Here is a 22,150-nt window from a genome sequence, read left to right as displayed (position 1 = left end):
CCCTGTTTTTTTTATAATTTCTATTTGCTTGGTAGTTTTTCTCCATCCCTTTATTTTGAGCCAATGGGGTGTCATCGTGTGTGAGAAGAGTCTCTTGCAGAGAATATACCATTGGGTCTTCCTTCCTTTTTTTTTTTTTTCACAGGGTCTTGCTCTGTCACCCAGGCTGGAATGCAGTGTTGCGATCTCGGCTCACTGCAGTCTTGACTTCCCGGGCTCCTATCTCAGCTGCCCAAGTAGCTGGGACCACAGGCATATGCCACAATGCCAAGCTTATCTAATTTTTGTAGGGATGGGGTTTCGCCATGTTGCCCAGACTGGTCTTGAATACTTAAGCTCAAGCAGTCTGCCCACAGGGTTAAATCTGCAGGATCAATCTGCACATATCAATACTAACCTCGAATATAAATGGGCTAAAGTCTCCAATTAAAAGGCACTCATGTTGTTCACTGGTTACTATATAAACTTGTTTGTGTGACTACTTTATAATATCACTGGTCTGTGTACTTAGGTGTATTTTTGTAGTGGCTGGTAATGGTCATTCCTTTCAATATTTGATGTTCCTTTCAGGACCTCTTGTAAGGCAGGTCTAGTGGTAACAAGTTCCCTCAGCATCTGCTTTAATGAAAAGGTTCTTATTTCTTCTTCACTTATGAAGCATAGATTGGCTAGAAACCAAATTATTGGTTTAAATTTTTTTCTTTAAGAATGTTGAATATAGGCCACTAATATATTCCGGCTTGTGGTGTTTCTGGTAATAGGTCCACTGTTAGCCTGATGAGGTTCCCTTTGTAGGTGACTTGTTCCTTCTTTTTAGCTGCCTTTAACATTTTTTCTTGCATTTCAATCTTGGAGAATCTGATGATCGTGTGTCTTGGGAATGGTTCTCTTGTGTCATATCTCATGAGGGTTCTCTGCATTTCCTGGATTTGAATGTTGGCCTCTCTAGCAAAGCTGGGGGAGTTTTCATAAATGAAATCCTAATATATGTTTTCCAAGTCGCAAGCAAGTTTGCTTACTCCTCATCTCTTTCAGGGATGTTAGTCAGTCATAGATTTGGTCTCATTACATAAACCTGTATTTCTTGGAGGTTTTGTTCATTATCTTTTATTCTTTTTCCTTTATTTTTATCTGAGTGAATTATTTCAGAGAGCCAGTTTCTGACCTCGGAAATTCTTTTCTCAGCTTGGTCTATTCTTCTGTTAATACTTAAAATTGCATTATGAAATTTTTATAGCCTGTTTTTCAGCTCTATCAGATCAGTTTGGTTCTTTTTCATAATAATCATTTCATCTATGTACTTGCATCATTTTATTGTGACTCTTAGCTTCCTTGAATTGGGTTTTGACATTCTCCTGAATCTCAAGTATCTTACTGTTTAATATAACATCTTCAAATTCATACTGAGGTAATTGATTTTTTAGTTTTTCTTCTTTTCTAATGTGTGCACTTAATGCTATCATTTTCTTCCTGGTCACTGCTTTGGCTGCATCACACAAGTTTTAATACATTATAGTTTTGTTATGACCCAGTTCAAAATATTTTCTAATTTCCATTGTGAATTCTTCTTTGACCCTTGCTTATTTCAAAACACATTAATAAATTTTCAAACACATTTTGAAAATATTGTGGGCTGTGCATGGTGACTTAGGCCTCTAATCACTTTGGGAGGCCAAGACAGGATGATTTCTTGGTCCCAGGAGCATATATACATGCATATATATAACCCCATATATATATGCCACCATGCCCATATACATGCCACTGTGCCCAGTTAGTTGAGATATATATGTATAACTGGGCATAGTTGAGATATATATATATCTCAACTAACTGGTCACAGTGGCATGTTCCTGTGGTTCCAGCTACTTGGGAGACTGAAGTAGGGGGATTACTTAAGCCCAGGAGTTCAAGGCTATGCTGAGATCTGACTGTACCACTGCACTCCAGCCTGGATGGTAGAGCAAGACCCTGTCTCGAAAATAAATGTTATAAAACAAGTTCTAGTCATAGTGCTGTTAACTGATTCCTGGCTAACTCCACTAGGGGAAGAGACGCAAAAATTCTATATGCATTTAATCCTTTGTAATTTGCAAAACTTGCCTCACGGTCTACCATATATCTAATTTTTGTAAATGTTCCATATTTGCTCAAAATGTATGTATACTCCACAGTTGTTTGGGGTGTGTGTGCGTGAAAGACACAGAGAAAGAGAGAGAGAGAGACAGACAGGCAGACAGACAGACAGAAAGTGAAAGAGCATACCAAGTTTATTAATTGGGTTTTTAAAATATATGGTTTTAATTTTTTGTCTGTTTATTTTATCAATCACAGAAAAAAAAAAAAAAAACTTTGTTCAAATCTCCAACAATAACGATTGGTGCTAAGTACAAATTAGGAATTGTTAGGTATCCCAGTAAACTAAACCTTTTATCATTACAAAATGTCCTTCAATATCTCTTGCTATATATCTTCATCCAAGGTCTACTTTGTTATACTAGCTTTCTTTGTTTAGTGTTTGCATGATGTATCTTTTTCATCATTTTACTCTCAAATTTTCTTTACTCTTTAATTTAATGTTTTTGTTTTGTTTTATGATGGAGTCTTGCACTGCTGCCCAGGTTTGTGGAGCTGCCCAAGGCCTTGGGAGCCTGCCCCTTATATCAGCATGTGCTGCATGTCAGACATGGAGTCAAAGGAGATTATTTCAGAGCTTTAAGATTTAATGACTACCCTGCTGGGTTTCAGACTTTCCTGGGGACTGTAGCCCCTTTATATTGTCCAATTTCTCCCATTTGGAATGGGAGCATTTACCAATGCCTGTACCTCCATTGTATCTTGGAAGTAACTAAACTGCTTTTGATTTTATAGGTTCATAAGTGGAAGGGACTTGCCTTGTCTCAAATGAGACTTTGGACTTGGACTTTTGAGTTAATGCTGAAATTAGTTAAGACTTTGGGGGACTGTTGGGAAGGCATGATTGTGTTTTGAAATATGAGAAGGACATGAGGTTTAAGGGGGGCCTGGGGTAGAATGAGATAGTTTGGCTCTGTGTCCCCACCTAAATCTCATACTGAATTACAATTCCCAGTTTTGGAAGAGGAACCTGGTCAGAGGTGACTGGATCATGGGGGCGGATTTCCCCCTTGCTGTTCTTGTGATAGTGAGCGAGTTCTCATGAGATCTGATGATTTAAAAATGTATGGTACTTCCCCCTCTCCCTCTCTCCTGTTGCCATATGAAGATGTGCAAGCTTCCCCTTTGCTTTCTGTCATGACTGTAAGTTTCTCAAGGCCTCGCCCAGCCTTGCCTCCTGTACAGCCTGAAAAACTGTGAGTCAATTAAACTACCCAGTCAAAAGTAGCTCTTTACAGCAATTTTAAAACGTACTAATTTATGGCAATTGTGAATGGGATTGCATTCCTGATTTGGCTCTCAGCTTGACTGTTGAAAGCTGGAGGCATGATGCTACCCAACTTCAAACTATACCACAGGGCTGCAGTAACCAAAACAGCACAGTACTGGTACAAAAACAGACACATGGACCAATAAAACAGAATAGAGAGTCCAGAAATAAGCTGCATACCTATAACCATCTGGTCTTCAACAGCTGACAAAAATAAATAATGGGGAAATAAATATCTGTTCAGTAAACACAACTGACAAAGGTCTAATATCCAGCACCTACTAGGAACCTAAACAAATATACAAGAAAAAGCCAACCCATTAAAAGTGGGCAAAGGACATGGACAGAGACTTTTCAAAAGGAGATATACATGCAGCCAACAAGCTATAAAAAAAGCTCAACATCACTGATCATTAGAGAAATGGAAACCAAAACCACAATGAGATACTATGTCATACCAGTCAGAATGACTATGGTGAAAATGTAAAAATAACAGGTGCTGGCGAGGCTGTGGAGAAAAAGGAGAGCTTAAACACTGTTGGTGGGAGTAGAAATTAGTTCAACCATTGTGGAAAGTAATGTGGCAATTCATGAAAGCGCTAAGAACAGAGCTACCCCATGAATGGCTATATACTTAAAGGAATATAAATAATAAAGACATGCACATATATATTTATAGCAGCAGAAGTCACAGTAGAAATGACATGGAATCAACCTAAATGCCCATCAATGACAACTAGGATAAAGATAATCTGATACATATACACCATGAAATACTATGCAGCCATAAAAAAGAATGAGATTATGTCCTTTGCAGCAACAAAGTCAAATACCACATGTTCTCACTTTTAAGTGGAAGCTAAATTGTGAGAACACATATACACATAGAGAGGAATGACAATGGAGCCTACCAGAGGGTAGCAAGTGGGAATAGGGAGAAGATTGGGAAAAATAATGAATGAGTACTAGGCTTGATACCTGGGTGACTAAATAACCTTACAACAAACCCCCATAACTTGAGTTTACCTATTTAACAAACATGCACATATATCCCTGAATTTAAAATAAAAGTTTTAAAAAAACTTATTCCATTATAGAGAATATAAAAACTAACATAGCAATCTTTAAATCCACTATAATACTGTTTGCTATTATCCAAGCCTCTTATTGTTCCTTTATCTTTCTTCTCATGTGTTCTTTTGATTATTTTATATTATTATTTATGATTATACATTATTATATGATTCTCTTAGTGGTTTTCCCAGAGATTACAACATGCCTTCTAGACCACTTGAGTTCAATATAAATTAGAAATTTTACTACTTACTGAAATAGTAAAAGGAAGTTAGAACACTTTAACTCCATTTGCCCCCTTACCAAAATTACATATTATTGTCACAAATTTTAATAGTCTTATAAACACGTTTATTTAATTTTTTTTAATTTGTGTATATATTTACCCTTAATGCTCTTCATTTCTTCTTGCATCTCCAAACTTCCATCTTCGATAATTTTTTTTCTGTCTAAAGAACATTCTTTTGTATTTCCTTTATTGAGTGTCTGTTGGTGACTGGTTTCTGTTTTTGAAAAATACCTTAATTTCGCTTTGTAATTTGGAACATTTTACATTAAATATAGAATATCATGTCTGCATTTACTTCATTTTAGCAAGCTGAAGATAGAATTCCATTGTAACAGCCTGACAGTCCTACTGTGGCTCCTTTTTCGGTAGTATGTCTATTGTTTTCCTTTGGATAGCTTTAAGATTTTCTCATTGTCTTTGGTTTGCAGCAGATTTATTGTGGTTTTTCTAAGTGTGAATTTTATTCTGCTTGGTGGTAACAGTTTTTTCTGAATCTGTTGCTTGATTCTTTTGTCAGTTTTGAAAAATTCTAAACCAAATATCTTTTCACGTTGTTTCTACTCTATTTTAAAATCCCTATTCTTCTGGTACCCCAACTACACATACATTAGATTTTTCAACATATCCAATATGCTTCATTTTTTCAGCGTTCTTTATCATTTTATCTCTGGCTGCCTTGATATAGATTTCTTTTTAGCTATCATCTAGTTCTTCACTTCTCTCTTCAACTAGGTTGACCCATTTTAAAATCCATTCATTGAGCTCTCAATTTCCATTAATGTAATTTTCATTTCTACAATTTCCAGTGGATTGTTGATTGATAATTTTAGTCCCTGCTGAAAATCTCTATCTTGTCTTTAATCCCTTGAATATAATTATCTTGTTTTAGAAATATATATCTGATATATTCATTATCTGAACTTTATATTCATGTCTTTCTATTGTCTATTGTTTCTCTTGTTGTTTGGTGACAACATGTCTTTTGTGTGCGTGGTTATTTTTGATGGAGCAGAACATATTGCATATGAAAAACTGTAACAATTATTTGAGACTCTGCATTATATTATTTTCCTGTACAGAGGATTTACTTTTGCTTCTGGAAGGCAGCTAGTTATCCAGGGACACTAGCAATGCTTTATCCTAGTGCTTTAAAACATTTGGCCTCAAGAACACTTTGCCCTCTTTAAAATTATTGAAGACCTCAAGTAGCTTTTTTTTTTTTCCACATGGCCTCTATCAATATTACCATACTAGGAATTAAAAGATACCTTATTGATTTATTGATTTATATATTTTGAGACAAAGTCTTGCTCTGTCACCCAGGCTGGAGTGACCCGGCTATTTCAGCCTGCAGGATTTGCAGAGTCCAAGCCAACTGAGGCATAGATGGTTCCCCAGCACAGCATGGCTGTTTTGTCGATGCGGCTGATTTGTCATTGAGAGGCCAGGCTGGTTCTTTAAGTAAGACCCTGATGCATTCCTCCTCACTGGGTGGGTCCTCCCAGCTGAGCCCTCCAGCCACCCCCACCAGTGTTCTATGGCCAACAGAGTTCTAATTTCTCACTGAGATGGAGGGCCTGGAGGGTGAGGAGGGTCACTACTTTTGCTGCTTGGGTGCTGCAGCGGATCCAGCCTGCAGGCTTAGAGAGCCCAAACTGATCAGGGGCTGAGGGGATCCCCCAACACAGCACAGCTGTGCTACCACAATGCAGCCAGACTGCTTTTTTAAGCGGATCCTTGATCCCATTCCTCCTGACTGGGTGAGACCTCCCAACCAGGGTCTCCAGCCACATCCTGAAGGTGCCTTTGGGTGGGCAGCAGGTCAGTACCCCGCTCTACAATGGAGCTTCCAGAGAAAGGGGTAGGCTGCTACCTCAATGGTTTCAGAGCCTTCACTGGTGATACCTCCAGGTACTGGAAAAACCAAGGTGACTAGGGTCTAGAGTGGACCCCCAGTAAACTGTAGCAGCCCTACAGAAGAGGGGCTGGACTTTTAAAAGAAAAATAAACAAACAATAAAAACAAGAACAACAACAACCATAACAAAAAAACAGAAACCGCATCCAAAAGTCAACAAGCTCAAGGATCAGAGGTCAATAAGCCCACAAAGATGGGAAAAAATCAGCGCAAAAACACTTAAAACTCAAAAACCAGAGTGCCCACTCTCATCCAAATGACCACAACACCTCTTCACCAAGGGTTCTGAACCCGGCTGATGCAGAGATGGCTGAAATGATAGAAACAGGCTTCAGAATGTGGATAAAAATGAACTTCAGTGAGCTAAAGGAGCTCATTGGAACCCAAGGCAAGGAAGCCAAGAATCATGATAAAATAATGCAAGAGCTAACAGCCAAAAGAGCCAGAATAGAGAGGAACATAATTAACCTGATAGAGCTGAAAAATACACTACAAGCTGAAAACCACAATGCAATCACAAGTATTAGTAGCAAAACAGACCAAGTGAAGAAAAGAATCTCAGAGCATGAAGACAGTCTTTCTGGAATAAGACAGGCAGACAAGAATAGAGAAAAAATAACAAAAAGCAATGAACAAAACCTCCAAGAAATATGGGATCTTGTAAAGAGACCAAATCTACAACTGATTGGGGTACCTGAAAGAGTAGGGAAAAATGGAACCAATATGGAAAACCTATTTCGTGATATCATCCAGGAGAATTTCCCCAACCTAGCTAGACAGGCCAAAATTCAAATTCAGTAAATCCCAGTAAGATATTCCACGAGAAGATCATCCCCAAGACACACAATCATCAGATTCTCCAAGGTCAAAATGAAAGAAAAAATGTTAAGGGCAGCCAGAGAGAAAGGCTGGGTCACCTAAAAAGTGAAGCCCATCAGACTAACAGTGTACCTCTCTTAGCACAAATCCTACAAGCCAGAAGAGATTGGGGGCCAATATTCAACATTTTTTTTTTTTAGACCAAATTTTATTCTTGTTGCCTAGGTTGGAGTGCAATGGTGTGGTCTCAGCTCACTGCAACCTATGAGTTCCTGGGTTCAAGTGCTTCTCCTGCCTTGGCCTCCCAGTAGCTGGGATTACAGGCACCCACCACCATGCCTGGCTAATTTTTTTGTATTTTTAATAAAGACAGGGTTTCACCATGTTGATGAGGCTTGTCTTGAACTCCTGACCTCAGGTGATCCACCTGCCTCAGCCTCCTAAAGTGCTGGGATTACAGGCGTGAGCCACTGTGCCCAGTCCAACATTCTTAAAGAAAAGAAATCCCAGGCCAGGCGAAGTGGCTCACATCTGTAATCCCAGCACTTTGGGAAGCTGAGGTGGGCAGAAAACTTGCAGCTAGGAGTTCAAGACCAGCCTGGCCAACATGACGAAAACCTGTCTCTGCCAAAAAATAAAAAAATTAGCTAGGCATGGTGGCACATACCTGTAGCCCCAGCTACTGAGAGGCTGAAGTGGGAGAATCACTTGTACCTGGGAGGCAGAGGTTTCAGTGAGCCAAGACAGCGCCACTGCACTCCAGCCTGAGCAACAGAGTGAGACCCTATCCCCCACCCCTGCAAAAAAAGAAAGAAATAAATTCCAGCCCAGAATTTCATATCCAACTGAACTAAGCTTCAGAAGCAAAGGAGAAATAAGATTCTTTTTAGACAAGCAAATGCTGAGGAATTCATTACCACCAGACCTGCCTTACAAGAGGCCCTGAAGGACTAAATAGGGAAGGGAAAAACTGTTACCAGCCACTATTAAAACATACTGAATTACACAGACCAGTGACACCATGAAGCAACCACATGAACAAGTCCGCAAAATAACTAGCTAGCATCATGATGACAGGAAAAAAAAAGAAAAGAAAAGAAAAAGAAAAAAGCAGGGGTTGCAATCCAAGTTTCTGACAAAACAGACTTTAAAGATTAAACAAGATGAAGGAGGACGTTACATAATGATAAATGGTTCAATTCAACAAGAAGACCTAACTATCCTAATTTCTCTCTTATAGAATAATCTTTACTTTTTAGTTAACTCAGTGATAAATAACAATAGCTAATATATATATATATATATATATATATATATTTTTTTTTTTTTTTTTTTTTTTTTTTTTTTTTTTTTTTTTTTTGAGACAGAGTTTCACTCTTGTTACCCAGGCTGGAGTGCAATGGCGCGATCTCGGCTCACCACAACCTCCGCCTCCTAGGTTCAGGCAATTCTCCTGCCTCAGCCTCCTGAGTAGCTGGGATTACAGGCACGCGCCACCATGCCCAGCTAATTTTTTGTAGTTTTAGTAGAGACGGGGTTTCACCATGTTGACCAGGATGGTCTTGATCTCTTGACCTCGTGATCCACCCGCCTCGGCCTCCCAAAGTGCTGGGATTACAGGCGTGAGCCACCACGCCCCGCAAAATAGCTAATATTTTTTAAGTGGTTACTCTGTGTCAGGCACAGCCATGGGTACATTAATGAATTATTTCATTTGTTCTTCACTACAATCTTGTGAAGATAAGTATTATCACTATTTTACAGGACAGAAAACTAAGTTTTAATGATGTGAAATATTCCTACCCAAAGGTACACAGCTGTTAATTTTTAGTGTGGATTTTAAACCTGAATGTGTTAAACATTGTCAACATTTTAACACTATCATATTTTTGAAATGTATACTATCATACACTGTAACATTTACAAAATGCCTTTTAATGGTATAAGCATGTTGTATACCAAAGTCAGTTTCCTGGTTTTGATATTTTACTATATCATATGTAACAAACTGCAGAAACTAAGTGTAGGTTATGAGGGGCCATTCTGTACCGTTCGATCAACTTCCTATGAGTCTATAATTATTTAGAAGATAAAAGGTCACTAAAAACTTACATAAGGTATGCTTCTATTTATGTAAATTTTTTAAATGGCAAAATTATGGAGATAGACAACAGATTAGTGATTGCTAGGGATGATGGAGGGAGAGAGAGATGGGTATGTCTTGTAAGTCAATACCACAGATCTTTGTGGTTGTGAAACAGCTTTGTATCTTGATTATGATAGTCATTATATGAATCTATACATGATAAATTGCAAAGGCCTCACCCCCCCCCACACACACACAGGTGTGTATATAAAACTGGCAAAATCTGAAAAAACTCTGTATATTACACCAATGTCAGTTTCCTGGTTCAGTTACCATATTATTTGTATGTAAAATATTACCATTGGAGGAAACAGGGTGAAGGGTATAGGAGCCCTCTTCTTACTATATTTGAAACTTCCTGTCAATCCATAACTATTTCAAAATAAAAAGGAAACATAATTTAACAAATACACCAAAACACTTTCCAAAAAACAGCTTCAAAAAAATGTTGGTTTATCATAATATTGTAAAGTAACCAGTTAGAGTGAATTGTTTTCATTAGGACTTACTGGTTTTTTGCAATAGAACCAAACTTATCAAGACTGTAATACTGAAGAAAAGCAATGGCGAGGCAATAAGTACAAATTACTTCAAGAGCCAACTAAAGGCCAGGTGTGGTGGCTCACACCTGTAATCCCAGGACTTTGGGAGGCCAAGGCAGGAGGATTGCTTGAGACCAGGAGTTTGAGACCAGCCTGGGCAACATAGGGAGACCACATCTCTATGTAAAAAAATAAAGTATTAATAATTTAAAAATATTTTTTAAGTCAACTGAAGTTCTGATTTAAGTATTTGGAATTCAGGGAAGTTTTCCTCTTTTGAGAAACTTTTTCTTTTTTTCTTTTTTTGGTTAAGGTTGATTTCACCAACTTTAAGATCCTCCCCAGGGGAAAACTGCATATATTAAACAACACATGGAAGGCAATAATAGCTAAACTTACCTGGCTATTACTACCCACCAGGCACCAGTTTATGTAATTATGCCCATAAACACATTTTAAGCTCAGAATACTGTGCTGCAGATTTTTTAATATTCCCATTTTATTGATAAGGAGAAGTGACAGAGTTGTTTCACAGTAATGTAGCAAGCTGTAGAGTTTCGGCTATAGCTAAATTTCCAGACATCTTTTAAGTCGCATACTTTGGGCTTTTACACAATTTCTTCAATTAAAAGAATATTATCTTAATTCTTGTCATTAGCATTAGTTTGACAGACTATTTGCTTTATTTACTGGACCATTCGCTCATCTGCTTTATTTTGCTCACAAGGCAGAAAATATAAGAAGCAATAATATTTTGAAAAGTGTGCTTTTTTTCCTTGGGTTCAAATAACAACAGTTAACTGACAGAAAGAAACAGTAGGAAATTTAGAATTTGAAACCAAAGGGAAGGAACTGAAACCGTTTCTCCAACATGTATGTGATAACAAAAATATCTGATCTTTGAAGACCTATCTTTAAACCCTAATCTTTGATATTATTTTTATAACCCGAGTGCCGTGACACCACCTCTGGGACAACACCTTAGTAGAGAAACGGATATATGCGTAAGACAGAAAGGGTAGGGGAAGAATGCAGTCAACTTGCAGGCACTGCTGGAGTGACACAGGCTGGCAAGCACGAGAACTTCCTGAGGCAGCCAAAGGCGCCAGCGCAGTGACTTCTGGGAAGCAACTGAAGCGCGGGGCGCGGGGACTTCTGGGAGGCAGCTGGAAGCTCGTCTGCTAGCACTTCCGGCCGGTAGCACACCGTGTCGCAGCAGTGGGAAGCTCGGTGGCAAGCCCTGTAGTCCTGTGCGATGGCCTCTCGATACGATAGGGCGATCACTGTCTTCTCCCCAGACGGACACCTTTTTCAAGTGGAATATGCCCAGGAAGCGGTGAAGAAAGGATCCACCGCGGTGAGGGAGCAACTCCCGGACAATCCCCCCCACCCCCCTGCCCCGTTACTTCTTGGGCCATCGTTATCCCACTGCCCAGCCCACCTCCAGCCCAGGAGCTGAAGAGAAGAGATTCCCACACTTATGAAAATGACTTTGTCCTTTTTATTGAGGGAGATAGACTTCTGAGATTTGGGCCTGAAGTGGCAGAGTAAAAGTTGGTAGATTTCCCTCAATTCTGCTGTGTCACTGCCCCTGTTTAACAGTAGCTACAGGCCCAAAGCTAGGGTGTGTATGTGTAGGGATGTTAATGCTGTGATTGGCAATAGAAAAAGAAAAAGCTTCGAATCTATAACAGCTTACCTGAATGCTTGTTGTCCAGTTCCTTGGTAGTTCAGAGACCCCTGAAAAGCTAACAGTTGCTTCATGTGGGGAACTATTTTTTTAATAACAATTATGATAATAAATAAAAATTGGCCACACCTGCTCCCCAAATGCGGACTAAATCAATATAAAATTAAACTCTTGTTGATGAAGAAATAATTAAAAACACAGTTCAAAACACACGCGTTTGAAATATCCCAAAATTGTCCCAATATTTCGCAGTCTTTTAGAGGCCCAAAAGCCCAAGAACTTTCACTATTTTGACTACTTAAAAAAAAAAATGCTGAAAGTTCCTTGAGAGATTATACCCTACTTTAGATTTATGTATCCACATTACCGAAAAAGTTACAAATACTCAGAGTAGGAGTAATAACTTCTGCCAAGTTTTAACTACATTCAATAATTTTAGTGATTTACAAAAATTAAAGAGGCCAAAAGTGCCCTAGTGACCCGAGATCTGTTACCCCAAATCTTCTAAGTCCTAGACTATGAATTCAAAGGATCAGATTTTTTTTTATTCTTTCAAATTTCATGAGCATGTTTGTTGTTTATTTTGGAAATTAAGACAGTAGCTATGAGGATACACAGTACATTTCCAAGTTTAGCAGTGTCTATATTTTCTAACTTCCATACCAACTTTGTTAAAGAAGGAAATAATTCGCTTTCATTATAAATCTAACAGACGTAAGTGGAAAAAAAAAAAAAAACGCTAGAAGAATCATTTTAAAAGTATTTTTCTGTTTAATTGGGCCCACTAGTTTCTCTTCTGTTTTACAAGTAATTTTTTTAGAATTATAAATTTAAGGAAAGGCTGATGTAGCTTAAACCAAAAGGGTACCATTTTGATAAAAACAAAAAGTTATATAAGCCCCAGCATGACATGTAGCATATGGTTAGAAAATAATGCCCAAGTTTTAGAGCCTAAAATAAAGGGAGTAATAGGAGAAGACTGGGGTGTAATAAGAAACCGCATTGGCTCATTTAACATGTTTTAAGAGTGCTGTAGAACTGATTGATAGTTCCTTTGTAATGAGCGGTAAAAGGGTAAGGATATAAAAGTACCTATAGTGGGCATTTTTAAAGATACATTGGAAGAATGAGACACTTTTGTCTCAGAATTCTGAAATTATAATTTGCATGTTTGCATGGAGCTATTCATTGTGTTTCCTTGAGGGTGCTATGACCTTTTACATAGGGTAAAGTTTTTTAATGGCACTTGATTATTAAAATATGTCACAAAATATTCTATCTAGAAATGAAAATTGATATTATGAGTTATAAATAAGCCAAGGTTGACCAGATTTGACCAGTATGTAGAAGTGATATTATTTAGTAATATAAAAGTTATATGGGCCACAAATTAGAGGCTTTATGTTCTACTTCCTTGTTGATGATTATTTTACGCCATGAAAGGAGACAAGAGGCTTGTTTTCTTTTTGCTTTAGTTCCCTTTTCTGTAAATGCAAATTTGTTTGAATAACATTTTGGAGAAGTAATACCTTTCTTCTCAGGGAAAAGAAATGAATCCTTCACAATATTCCCATGAAAACGATAAGATTTATTATCATTCCTTATTTTGTCCTTTCTGTGACCCCAGACTGTTATTAGCTCTGTATTTCCTACTTTATCAAATCTCAGCTCGACAATCTAACCATCAAAGTCTTCCATAATCCTATCCACCCTCTTAATTTAGGAGGCAGTGTCTTAGTTTCACTAATATATGTTTCTGCCTACAGAGAAGGGAAGAGAGGAAAGGGGAAAACACCTTTCTTTCTGCTGCTCCACATCTTATTTATCCTTTAAGAATCTCTGCACATTTGTCCTCCATAATGAAGTTTTCTCTGATCCGCTCAAGTCATCTTGCATCTTTGTCTTTTCTGAATGTATAATCTGTACCACATAATATTGTACAGTATTTACTATTTGGCCTGATATTTTCTTTAATTTCAGTTGTATTTAATAATCTCATACCAACTGGATAGTACAATCTCTGAAGAACTAGACGACATAATTCCTTTCCTTATTTCTACCACACAATATACAGTAGAGGGACTAGGAAGGCAGTATTACCATTTAAGTAATACTTTCACCAGGCATTTTGTGTACATTATCTAACATTAGGGACATTGTTTAATCCCCTTTTATTATATGTGAAACTGTGATTCACAAGCATATATAGCTTGCTGAAAATATCCAGGTGGAGAGTGATGGAACTCCTACTTATAATTAATTTCTCCAGTTCCAAAGCCCCTGCTCCTTGCATTGTAGCTTGAAATTTGTTCAATAAATGTTTGTATATTAATTAGCTGCCATTATCATGAATGTAGAAATCAGATATGTATCATTTAAGGCAATTAACTTCACTAAGCTTCAGTTTCTGTAACAGTAAATAGGCATCAAAATAGTCTTTGCAGCTGGGCATGGTGATTCATGCCTGTAATCCTAGCACTTCGGGAAGCCGAGGCGAGCAGATCACTGGAGGTCAGGAGTTCGAGACCAGCCTGGCCAACATGGTGAAACCCTGTCTCTACTAAAAATGCAAAAAATTCCCTGGGCATGATGGTGTGTGCCTGTAATCCCAGCTACTCAGGAGACTGAGGTGAGAGAATTGCTTGAACCCAGAAAACAGAGGTTGCAGTGAGCCGAGATCATGCCACTGTACTCCAGCCTGAGTGACAGAGTCAGAATCTGTCTCAAAAACAAAACAAAACAAAATTACACTTGCTTCATAGGTTTGATGTGAGCGCTGGATAAGATAATAATGCATGTTAAGCATCTTACACAGAATCTAGTTCACAAAAAGTACTTAATAAATTGTAGCTATTATTATTTACTATTCTTTGTTTTCTCTTTTTTCTTCAATTTTGTCTGTGGTGCTTCTCACACATTTATTATTTCAAGACATTTTTGTTGAATACTTACATACGGTAAACGTGATGCTGGGTCACATGTAAGATAGATAGCATCATGTACAAGATAGATTCAGTCCCTGTCCTCAGAGAACTTACACTCTATCAGGAAAGTTAGATAATTACATAAATAATCCTAACAAAACCTGAATGAGTGTTAGGGTATGAGGCATTATAAGAAACGCAGATGGTGAGGAGGTCCCCCTGAAGAAATAGTATTTAAGTGAGTATCTGAAAGATGAGAGGTTGTCAAGGGAAAAAGTGGCAGGGGAAAGAGTGAAGAGTATTTTTGACAAAGGAAATAGCTTCCGGGAAGGCAAGCAGAAAAAGACACTATGTTCTATGAACTGAAAGGTGTTCAGAATTGTTGAAACAATGGAAAAATAAAAATAGATAAAGCTAGAAACTGATGCCAGATCATGGAATGCCTTTAGACCATGTAAATGAAGATACACTTGGTCCTGAATAAGGGGCCTTGAAGTGTTTTGATGTGGCTACTGTTATTCTCCACATTATTACTCTTCTGTCCTTCTATTAACAGACTGCATTTGTCCAACCAGAGTTACTCACATGACCTAGATAGAATCATTCGTAGCTTCTATCTTCCTGGCCATGGTGATGAGCATATCACTCAAATCTAGCCAATGGTAACTTTACCCTTACAACTCTTCCGACTAGAGACAGTGGTAACTTTTCTTCTCTAGAACTATTGGAATGTGAGTCCAAGGTTCCTGGTGGTCATGGTTTTACTGTACAGAGAAAGCCTTTCCACATTAGGAAAACAAGTCAATATGCAAAGAGTACACATTAAAGTCCCTAGATCCTTTTATATCTAACTCTGTGCTGTGTTGCTTAGTGACAAATGGTACCTATGTAAGCTTTAAGTAAAAGAATGCAACATTCAGACTTTATTTTCTTCTTCTTCTTTTTTTTTTTTTTTTGGTCTTTTTTTTTTTTTTTTTTTTATTTTCCACAGATTTCTCAGGCTACCTGTGGTCAGTGAATTGGATAAAATCAAGACTAGACACAGGCAAACCAGTTAGGATTCTGTGGAAATAATCTAGATGATAGATGATAACTAGCTTTTACTAGACTTGGGGGAAAAGGGGAAATAAGGCAGATTCCAGAGAAACATTAAGGAATATGTGTGTCACAATTCAATGATTATATGGATGGTGTTGACAGAGGTATTGGAGAAGGAGGAATATAACTTGGTGACCCTGTTTCTGGATGTGCTCACTAAGTAAATGGTACTCCCATTTACTTAGAGAATGCAAAGCACTAAGTTTTGGGGGAAGATAACTGTTTTGAACTTACTGAGGTTGAGATGCTTATGGAAACTGTAGTAGACAAACTTTGAAATGGCCTCCAGTGCTCCCTTTTAGTGCTCATGCCCTGGTATAACCTTCCTCCCTTGGATGTGGGCTGAACTTAGTGACTTGCTTTTAAGGCATGGAATAGATGAAAGTGACGAATGTCACATTGGGGATTAGGTTGCAAAGAAACAGTGACTTGATTTTATTTAGCCTTACTTGCCGTTTCGCTTACTGACTCTGGTGGAACCCAGCTGCTATGTTGAGTTGCCTTCTGGAGGACCCAATGAGGCAGGGAACTGAGGGAAACATTTGTTCAAAACCTAGTAGGGAACTGAGGTCCTTAGTCCAACAACCCAGGAGGAACTAAGTCTTGCCAACAACCATATGAGTGAGCTTGGAAATGGATCCTTCCCTCGTTAATCCTAGAGGTGCATGCAGCCCTGGTGGACAACTTGATTGCAGCCTTATGAGAGACCCTGAGCCAGAGGACTTAGCTAAACTGTGTCCAGATTCCTGAACAGAGACTGTGAGGCAGCTGAAAAATACATGCCTGACATTTAAGAGATCGATCTCGGCTGGAAATAATAATGTTGAAGCACATTCTTTCTCTCCCCTGTTTAAAACCTATATTGGAGGTCAAGTAAATGAGTACTCTTGAGTACCCTTCTGTGTTAAAATAAGACTAAATATAGACTATAGACTATGTAGAAGATAGCCTACAACTGAACCTTGAGGGATCTTAATGACGTGTGTAATTACCTTGACTAAACCCTGAGAGAAGAGGGAGAGAAATCAGGTTGTTGTGGGCTCAGGGATGATGATAAATATTTGGCTTGAACAGCTTGAAAGAAAAAAGGTGGGATTAAGGTGGAATTGGTCTTTTAAAATGTTAAGATAAAAGAGACTAACATAGGTTTCCGTCTCTTTGCGGAACTTCTCACTTTGTTTGCATAGTGTTTTTCTGATCTCGCTTGTTTATCTGTGTCTTCTTATAGCTTACTGAGCTTTTAAAAGATTGTTATTTTTTAATTCTTTATCAAGAAATTCATAGATCTCCATACTTTCTTTTGTTCCTTTGGTAGTGTCATATTTCTCTGATTGTTCATGATTCTTGTGGCCTGGCATGGATGTCTGCATATTTCAAAAAGAAAGCACCTCTTCAGGTTAGCTTCAGCAGGAAAAGTTCTTCACCAGTTGGCCAGTCCAGAGATTTGGGGTGGGCCTGCCACTAGAGTCCTCAGGCAGGCTGGCCTGATACCTAGGCCAGCAGGCAGGCTGGCCTGGTATCACAGATGCCAGCCTTGCACCAGGGTTCACTTGAGTGGGCCTGGAATCTGGGTCCACAGGAGCAGACCTGGAGTTTGGATCATGGGATCCATGGTAAAGTCATATACTCACTTTACTCTTCTTACGCACATGGATTTAACCCATCACCACTATGACTGCCGTCACTCATGGATTCACCAAAAATTTGCTAAATAATTATCATACTTTTTTTTTTTTTTTTTTTTTTTTTTTTTTTACCTTGAGTCTCCCCCTATCCCCAGCCTGGAGTGCAGTAGCACAATCTCAGCTCACTGCAAGCTCTGCCTCCTCGGTTCAAGTGATTCTCCTGCCTCAGCCTCCTGAGTTGCTGAGAGTACAGGCGCCTGCCACCATGCCCGGCTAATTTTTGTATTTTTAGTAGAGACAGAGTTTCACCATGTTGGCCAGGCTGGTCTCAAACTCCAGACCTCAAATGATCTGCCCGCCTCAGCCTCCCAAACTGCTGAGAGTACAGGTGTGAGCCACTGCACCCGGCCTTATCATGTTTGTTTTTATTAGTCTTTCTTAAATGTTTATACAGCTCACATTTATTCCAGTGTTTAATATTAGAAGTGTTTTAGGTCTTTAGAAGTTTCGTGATGTTTTTGTGACTAGAAATATTGCATATGAATCTAACTCCTATTTATATCAATCAGGCTGTGGTAAATTGGTTTCATTATACATCATTTGCTTATAGTTGCAATTTTCAAGAACCTATCAATGACGTTAAGTGAGGACTTACTGTATTTAGATAGCGCTTTTTCAGGTGTTTTGTATGAGATTAGGACACTTGTAATTTCAGCATTGGTGGTATTTTCTTTGCAATTTCTACCTATTTGTCTTCTTTGCTTTGAGTCTGGGGGAATGGATCTCCAGTAAGCCTATGCCTATGAAGCTGTTTTCTAGAAGTTTACTTTTCTCATTTTTATTGAGTATTTAAGGAGAAGTCATTTTCCCTAAGTCATATGTTAGAATAACTTGGTTTTATATTTAAAACTGACATCTGAATATGTATGTATTTTAATGACTTGACAGGTTGGAATTCGAGGTGCCAATATAGTTGTTCTTGGGGTAGAAAAAAAATCTGTTGCCAAGCTTCAAGATGAAAGAACTGTGAGGAAAATTTGTGCACTTGATGACCATGTCTGCATGGCTTTTGCAGGTATTTATGGACCTACATACAATAATGATGCATAGTGTCTTACTGCAGTAGTGCAACACAGTTAACCTCAGTGCAGCAGTTGTGCTATATTTATAAAATATATGAAGTTGTTCTATAAACAATATATCCTATGTTTTAAAGCAAATACTAACTTTGTAAACCAGGATTTTTGATAATGAGTTTTGATAAAGTATAAATGTTAAAAGATATATATTACCTTACTTCGAAATTTAGGTAAATGTTTTCTTTTCAAAACTTTCTATTTTGAAATAATTATAGATTTAAAAGAAGTTACCAAAAACATAGAATCTCCCCTTTAAACAGTTTCCCTAAATGGTAACATCTTCAAAACCAGAAAATTTACATTTGGTGAGAGTGTATTCAGATTTTACCAGTTTTACATGCATTCACTTGCATGTTCAGGTACATGTGTGCAGTTTTATTACACTAACCACATGTGTAGATTCATGTAGCCATCACCAGAGACAAGATAAGCAACTCTTCCATCACCACAAGGCTACCTCATGCTATTTCTTCTCACCATCCCTAATCTCTGGAAGCTACTGTCTATTCTGCATCTCTATAATTGTGTCATTTTGAGAATGTTATATGGATAAAGTCATATGATACACACCCCTTTCAGATTTCTTTTTTATTCAGCATAATTTCCTTGCACTTCATGCAAGTTGTTGCATATGTCCATTCATTTTTATTGCTGAGTAGTATGCCATGGAATAAAGGCACCAGAGAGTTTGTTAACTCTCCTGTTGAGGGACATTTGGGTTATTTTCAATTTTTGACCATTATAAATAAAGACTCTATGAATATTCGTTTACAGATTTTTGAGTGAAAGTAGGATTTCATTTCTCTAGGACAAATTCCTAAGAGTACAGTCGCTGGATTATATGATAACCCATGCTTAGTTTTGTGAAACACTGCCAGTTGTATTCCACAGTGGCTATACTATTTTAAATTCCAACTAGGAATAAATGAGTGATTCATTTTCTCTGCATTATCAGCCTCTGATAGTGTTGCTTTTCTTCATTTTTTATATTCTCATATATGTACAGTGATATCTAATTGTGAGTTTAATTTTTATTTCCCTCATGGCTAATAATTTTGAACTTATTTTAATGTGCTTATTTGCCTCCATATAGCAAATAAGACATTATCTTTTTTTTTTCTTGTCTTCTAATGGGTTTCTTAACTAGAATTTTTTATTGAAGTTTAACAACCTCATTCATGCCACGTGTGATGGTGCACATCTGTAGTTGCACCTACTCAGGAAGTTGAGGCAGGAGAATTACTTAGAAGTTTGAGTTCACAGCCTTTTTTCCAATATTGCATCTGAAGTATGTGGATCATCTGATAATGAAATTTTAGCATTTAGCCATGTAATATTTGACAAAGTAATGTGCTTCATACTCATAGCTGAAAAGTACAGTGAATTATAAAATTAGATACCAATTTGAATACTACACAATTTTTAAAATTTAAAATATTATAATTCTGAAATGTTATGTTCCTTTACTTCATTTGAAGTATAATATATCAATGTTCTATTTGACTCAGCAAACTTAATCTAGTCACCTTGCTCATAAATGCCCACAGGAAAAAAATTAATTTGGCTACCAATTANAAAAAAAAAAAAGAAGTTTGAGCTCAGCCTGGGCAACAGAGCAAGATGCCATCTCTTAAAAAAAATAAAATAAATAAAAACCTCATTGAGAAAAACAAAAATGCTTTTATTGTACTGCCTTTAAAAACGAATTATCTTTCCACAAAACAAGTCTTAGTAAATATAAAAACATTGATGCATCCAGGCATGGTACCTCATGCCTATAATCCCAAAACTTTGGAAGGCTGAGGCAGGCAGATCATTTGAGCCCAGGAGTTTGGGACCAGTCAGAGCAACATGGTGAAACCTCATCTCTAAAAAAATGCAAAAATTAGCTGGACATGGTGGTGTGTGCCTATAGTCCCAGCTACTTGGGAGGCTGAGCTGGAAAGATCCATTGACACCAGCAGATTGAAGCTGCAGTGAGCTGTGATCACACCACTGCACTCCAGCTGAGGCAACAAAATGAAACCCTATGTATTAGTCCATTCTCGCATTACTTTAAAGAAATACCTGAAAAAAAAAAAATAAACCAAAAAAAAGAGAAATATCTGAGACTGGGTAACTTATAAAGAAAAGATATTTGGAGGAGGATCCAAGATGGCCGATTAGGAACAGCTCCAGAGTGCAATTCCCAGCAAGAACAGTGCAGAGGGTGAGTGCTTACCACATTTCCAAACAAGTTTTCACTGCCCACAGACCAGGAGATTCCCAGGCCAAAAAGCACCACGAGTTTTCAGCACTGAGTTTTCAGCCAGGTCAGCGCACAGAAACTCACATAAGTCTGGGCGGCCATTTTGACTAGCCTGAGAGACAGAGTGCCCATTGAACTGAAAAGGATGGGGCTGAGACAGGGAGCCAGGTGATCTGACTTGGTGGGTACTACCCCACAAAACAATCTGAAACGCTCTGAATTGAGAGTTTTGCAGCAAGCACAGCTGGACCCAGGACAGTCCAGCTCAGTGGGGGAAAGGGCATCCCCCATTACCGAGGCAGTCCACCAATACTGAGGCAGTTCGCACAGCAGCTGGGCAGAGCCTGCGGCAGCTCAGCACGACCTCTGCTGGCAGACTGTGACTAGACTACTCTGTGTGGGGCAGGGCATCTATGAAAAAAGGCAGCAGCATATCAGGAACTTATAAATAAAGCCGACCTTCCTAGGACAGAGCACCTGGGAAAAGAGGTGGTTATGAGTTCAGCTGCAATAGACTTAAAAGTACCTGCCCAGCAGCTCTGCCTGGAACAACGGAGCTCCCAGCACAGCACTTGAGCTCCTATAAGGGACAGACTGTCTCCTCAAGCAACTCCCTGACCCCCTATACCCAAAGAGACATCTCATGAAGGAGAGCTCAGGCCAACATCTGGTGGGTACCCTTCTGGGACAAGGATAGCAGAGGAAGAAGCTGGTGGCAACCCTTACTGTTCTGCAGCCCCTACGCATGATCCCCAGGCAAGTGGGGTCTGGAGTGGACCTCCAGTGGTCCTGCAGCACAGGGGCCTGACTGTTAGAAGGAAAACTAAGAAGCAGAAAGAAATAACATCATCATCAACAAAAAGGACATCCACTCAGAGACCCCATCTGAAAGTCACCAGCGATAAAGAACACAGGTAGATAAAGCCACTAAGATGGGAAGAAACCAGCACAAAAAGGATGAAAACACCAAAAACCAAAATGCCTCTCCTCCTCCCAGGGATCACAACTCCTCACCAGCTAGGGATCGAAGATGGATGATGAATGAATCTGATGAATTGACAGAAACAGGCTTCAGAAGGTGGGTAATAACAAACTTCTCAGAGCTAAAAGAACACATGCTAACCCAATGCAAAGAAACTAAGAACCTAGAAAAAAGGTTAGATGAGATGCTAACTAGAATAAACAGTGTAGAGAAGCATATAAATGACTTGATGGAGCTGAAAAACACAGCAT

General features: G+C 38.5%; 1 protein-coding gene across 4 annotated transcripts in view; it reads left to right on the top strand.

Annotated features, from left to right (window-relative positions):
• The first annotated feature begins 11,405 nt into the window (after positions 1–11,405).
• PSMA8 (proteasome 20S subunit alpha 8) overlaps positions 11,406–22,150 on the top strand; it is a 55,832-nt gene continuing 45,087 nt past the window's right edge. Inside the window, exons 1-2 of one of the 4 annotated variants that reach the window (XM_037727913.1) lie at positions 11,406–11,550; positions 18,479–18,491. In XM_037727913.1, the coding sequence (XP_037583841.1) occupies positions 11,449–11,550; positions 18,479–18,491 (115 nt within the window). In that variant the 5' untranslated portion in view covers positions 11,406–11,448. Of the gene's footprint in view, positions 11,551–17,261; positions 17,284–18,476; positions 18,606–22,150 lie in introns of those variants that run through there. The other 3 variants (XM_037727909.1, XM_017498272.2, XM_037727912.1) reach the window with 3 other exon arrangements.

The sequence above is a fragment of the Cebus imitator genome, unplaced genomic scaffold (assembly GCF_001604975.1).
Source record: "Cebus imitator isolate Cc_AM_T3 unplaced genomic scaffold, Cebus_imitator-1.0 Scaffold12, whole genome shotgun sequence".
In the NCBI taxonomy this organism is placed as follows: Eukaryota; Metazoa; Chordata; class Mammalia; order Primates; family Cebidae; genus Cebus; species Cebus imitator.
Note: the sequence above shows the minus strand (reverse complement) of the source record. Positions and strands in the feature narration are given on the sequence as shown.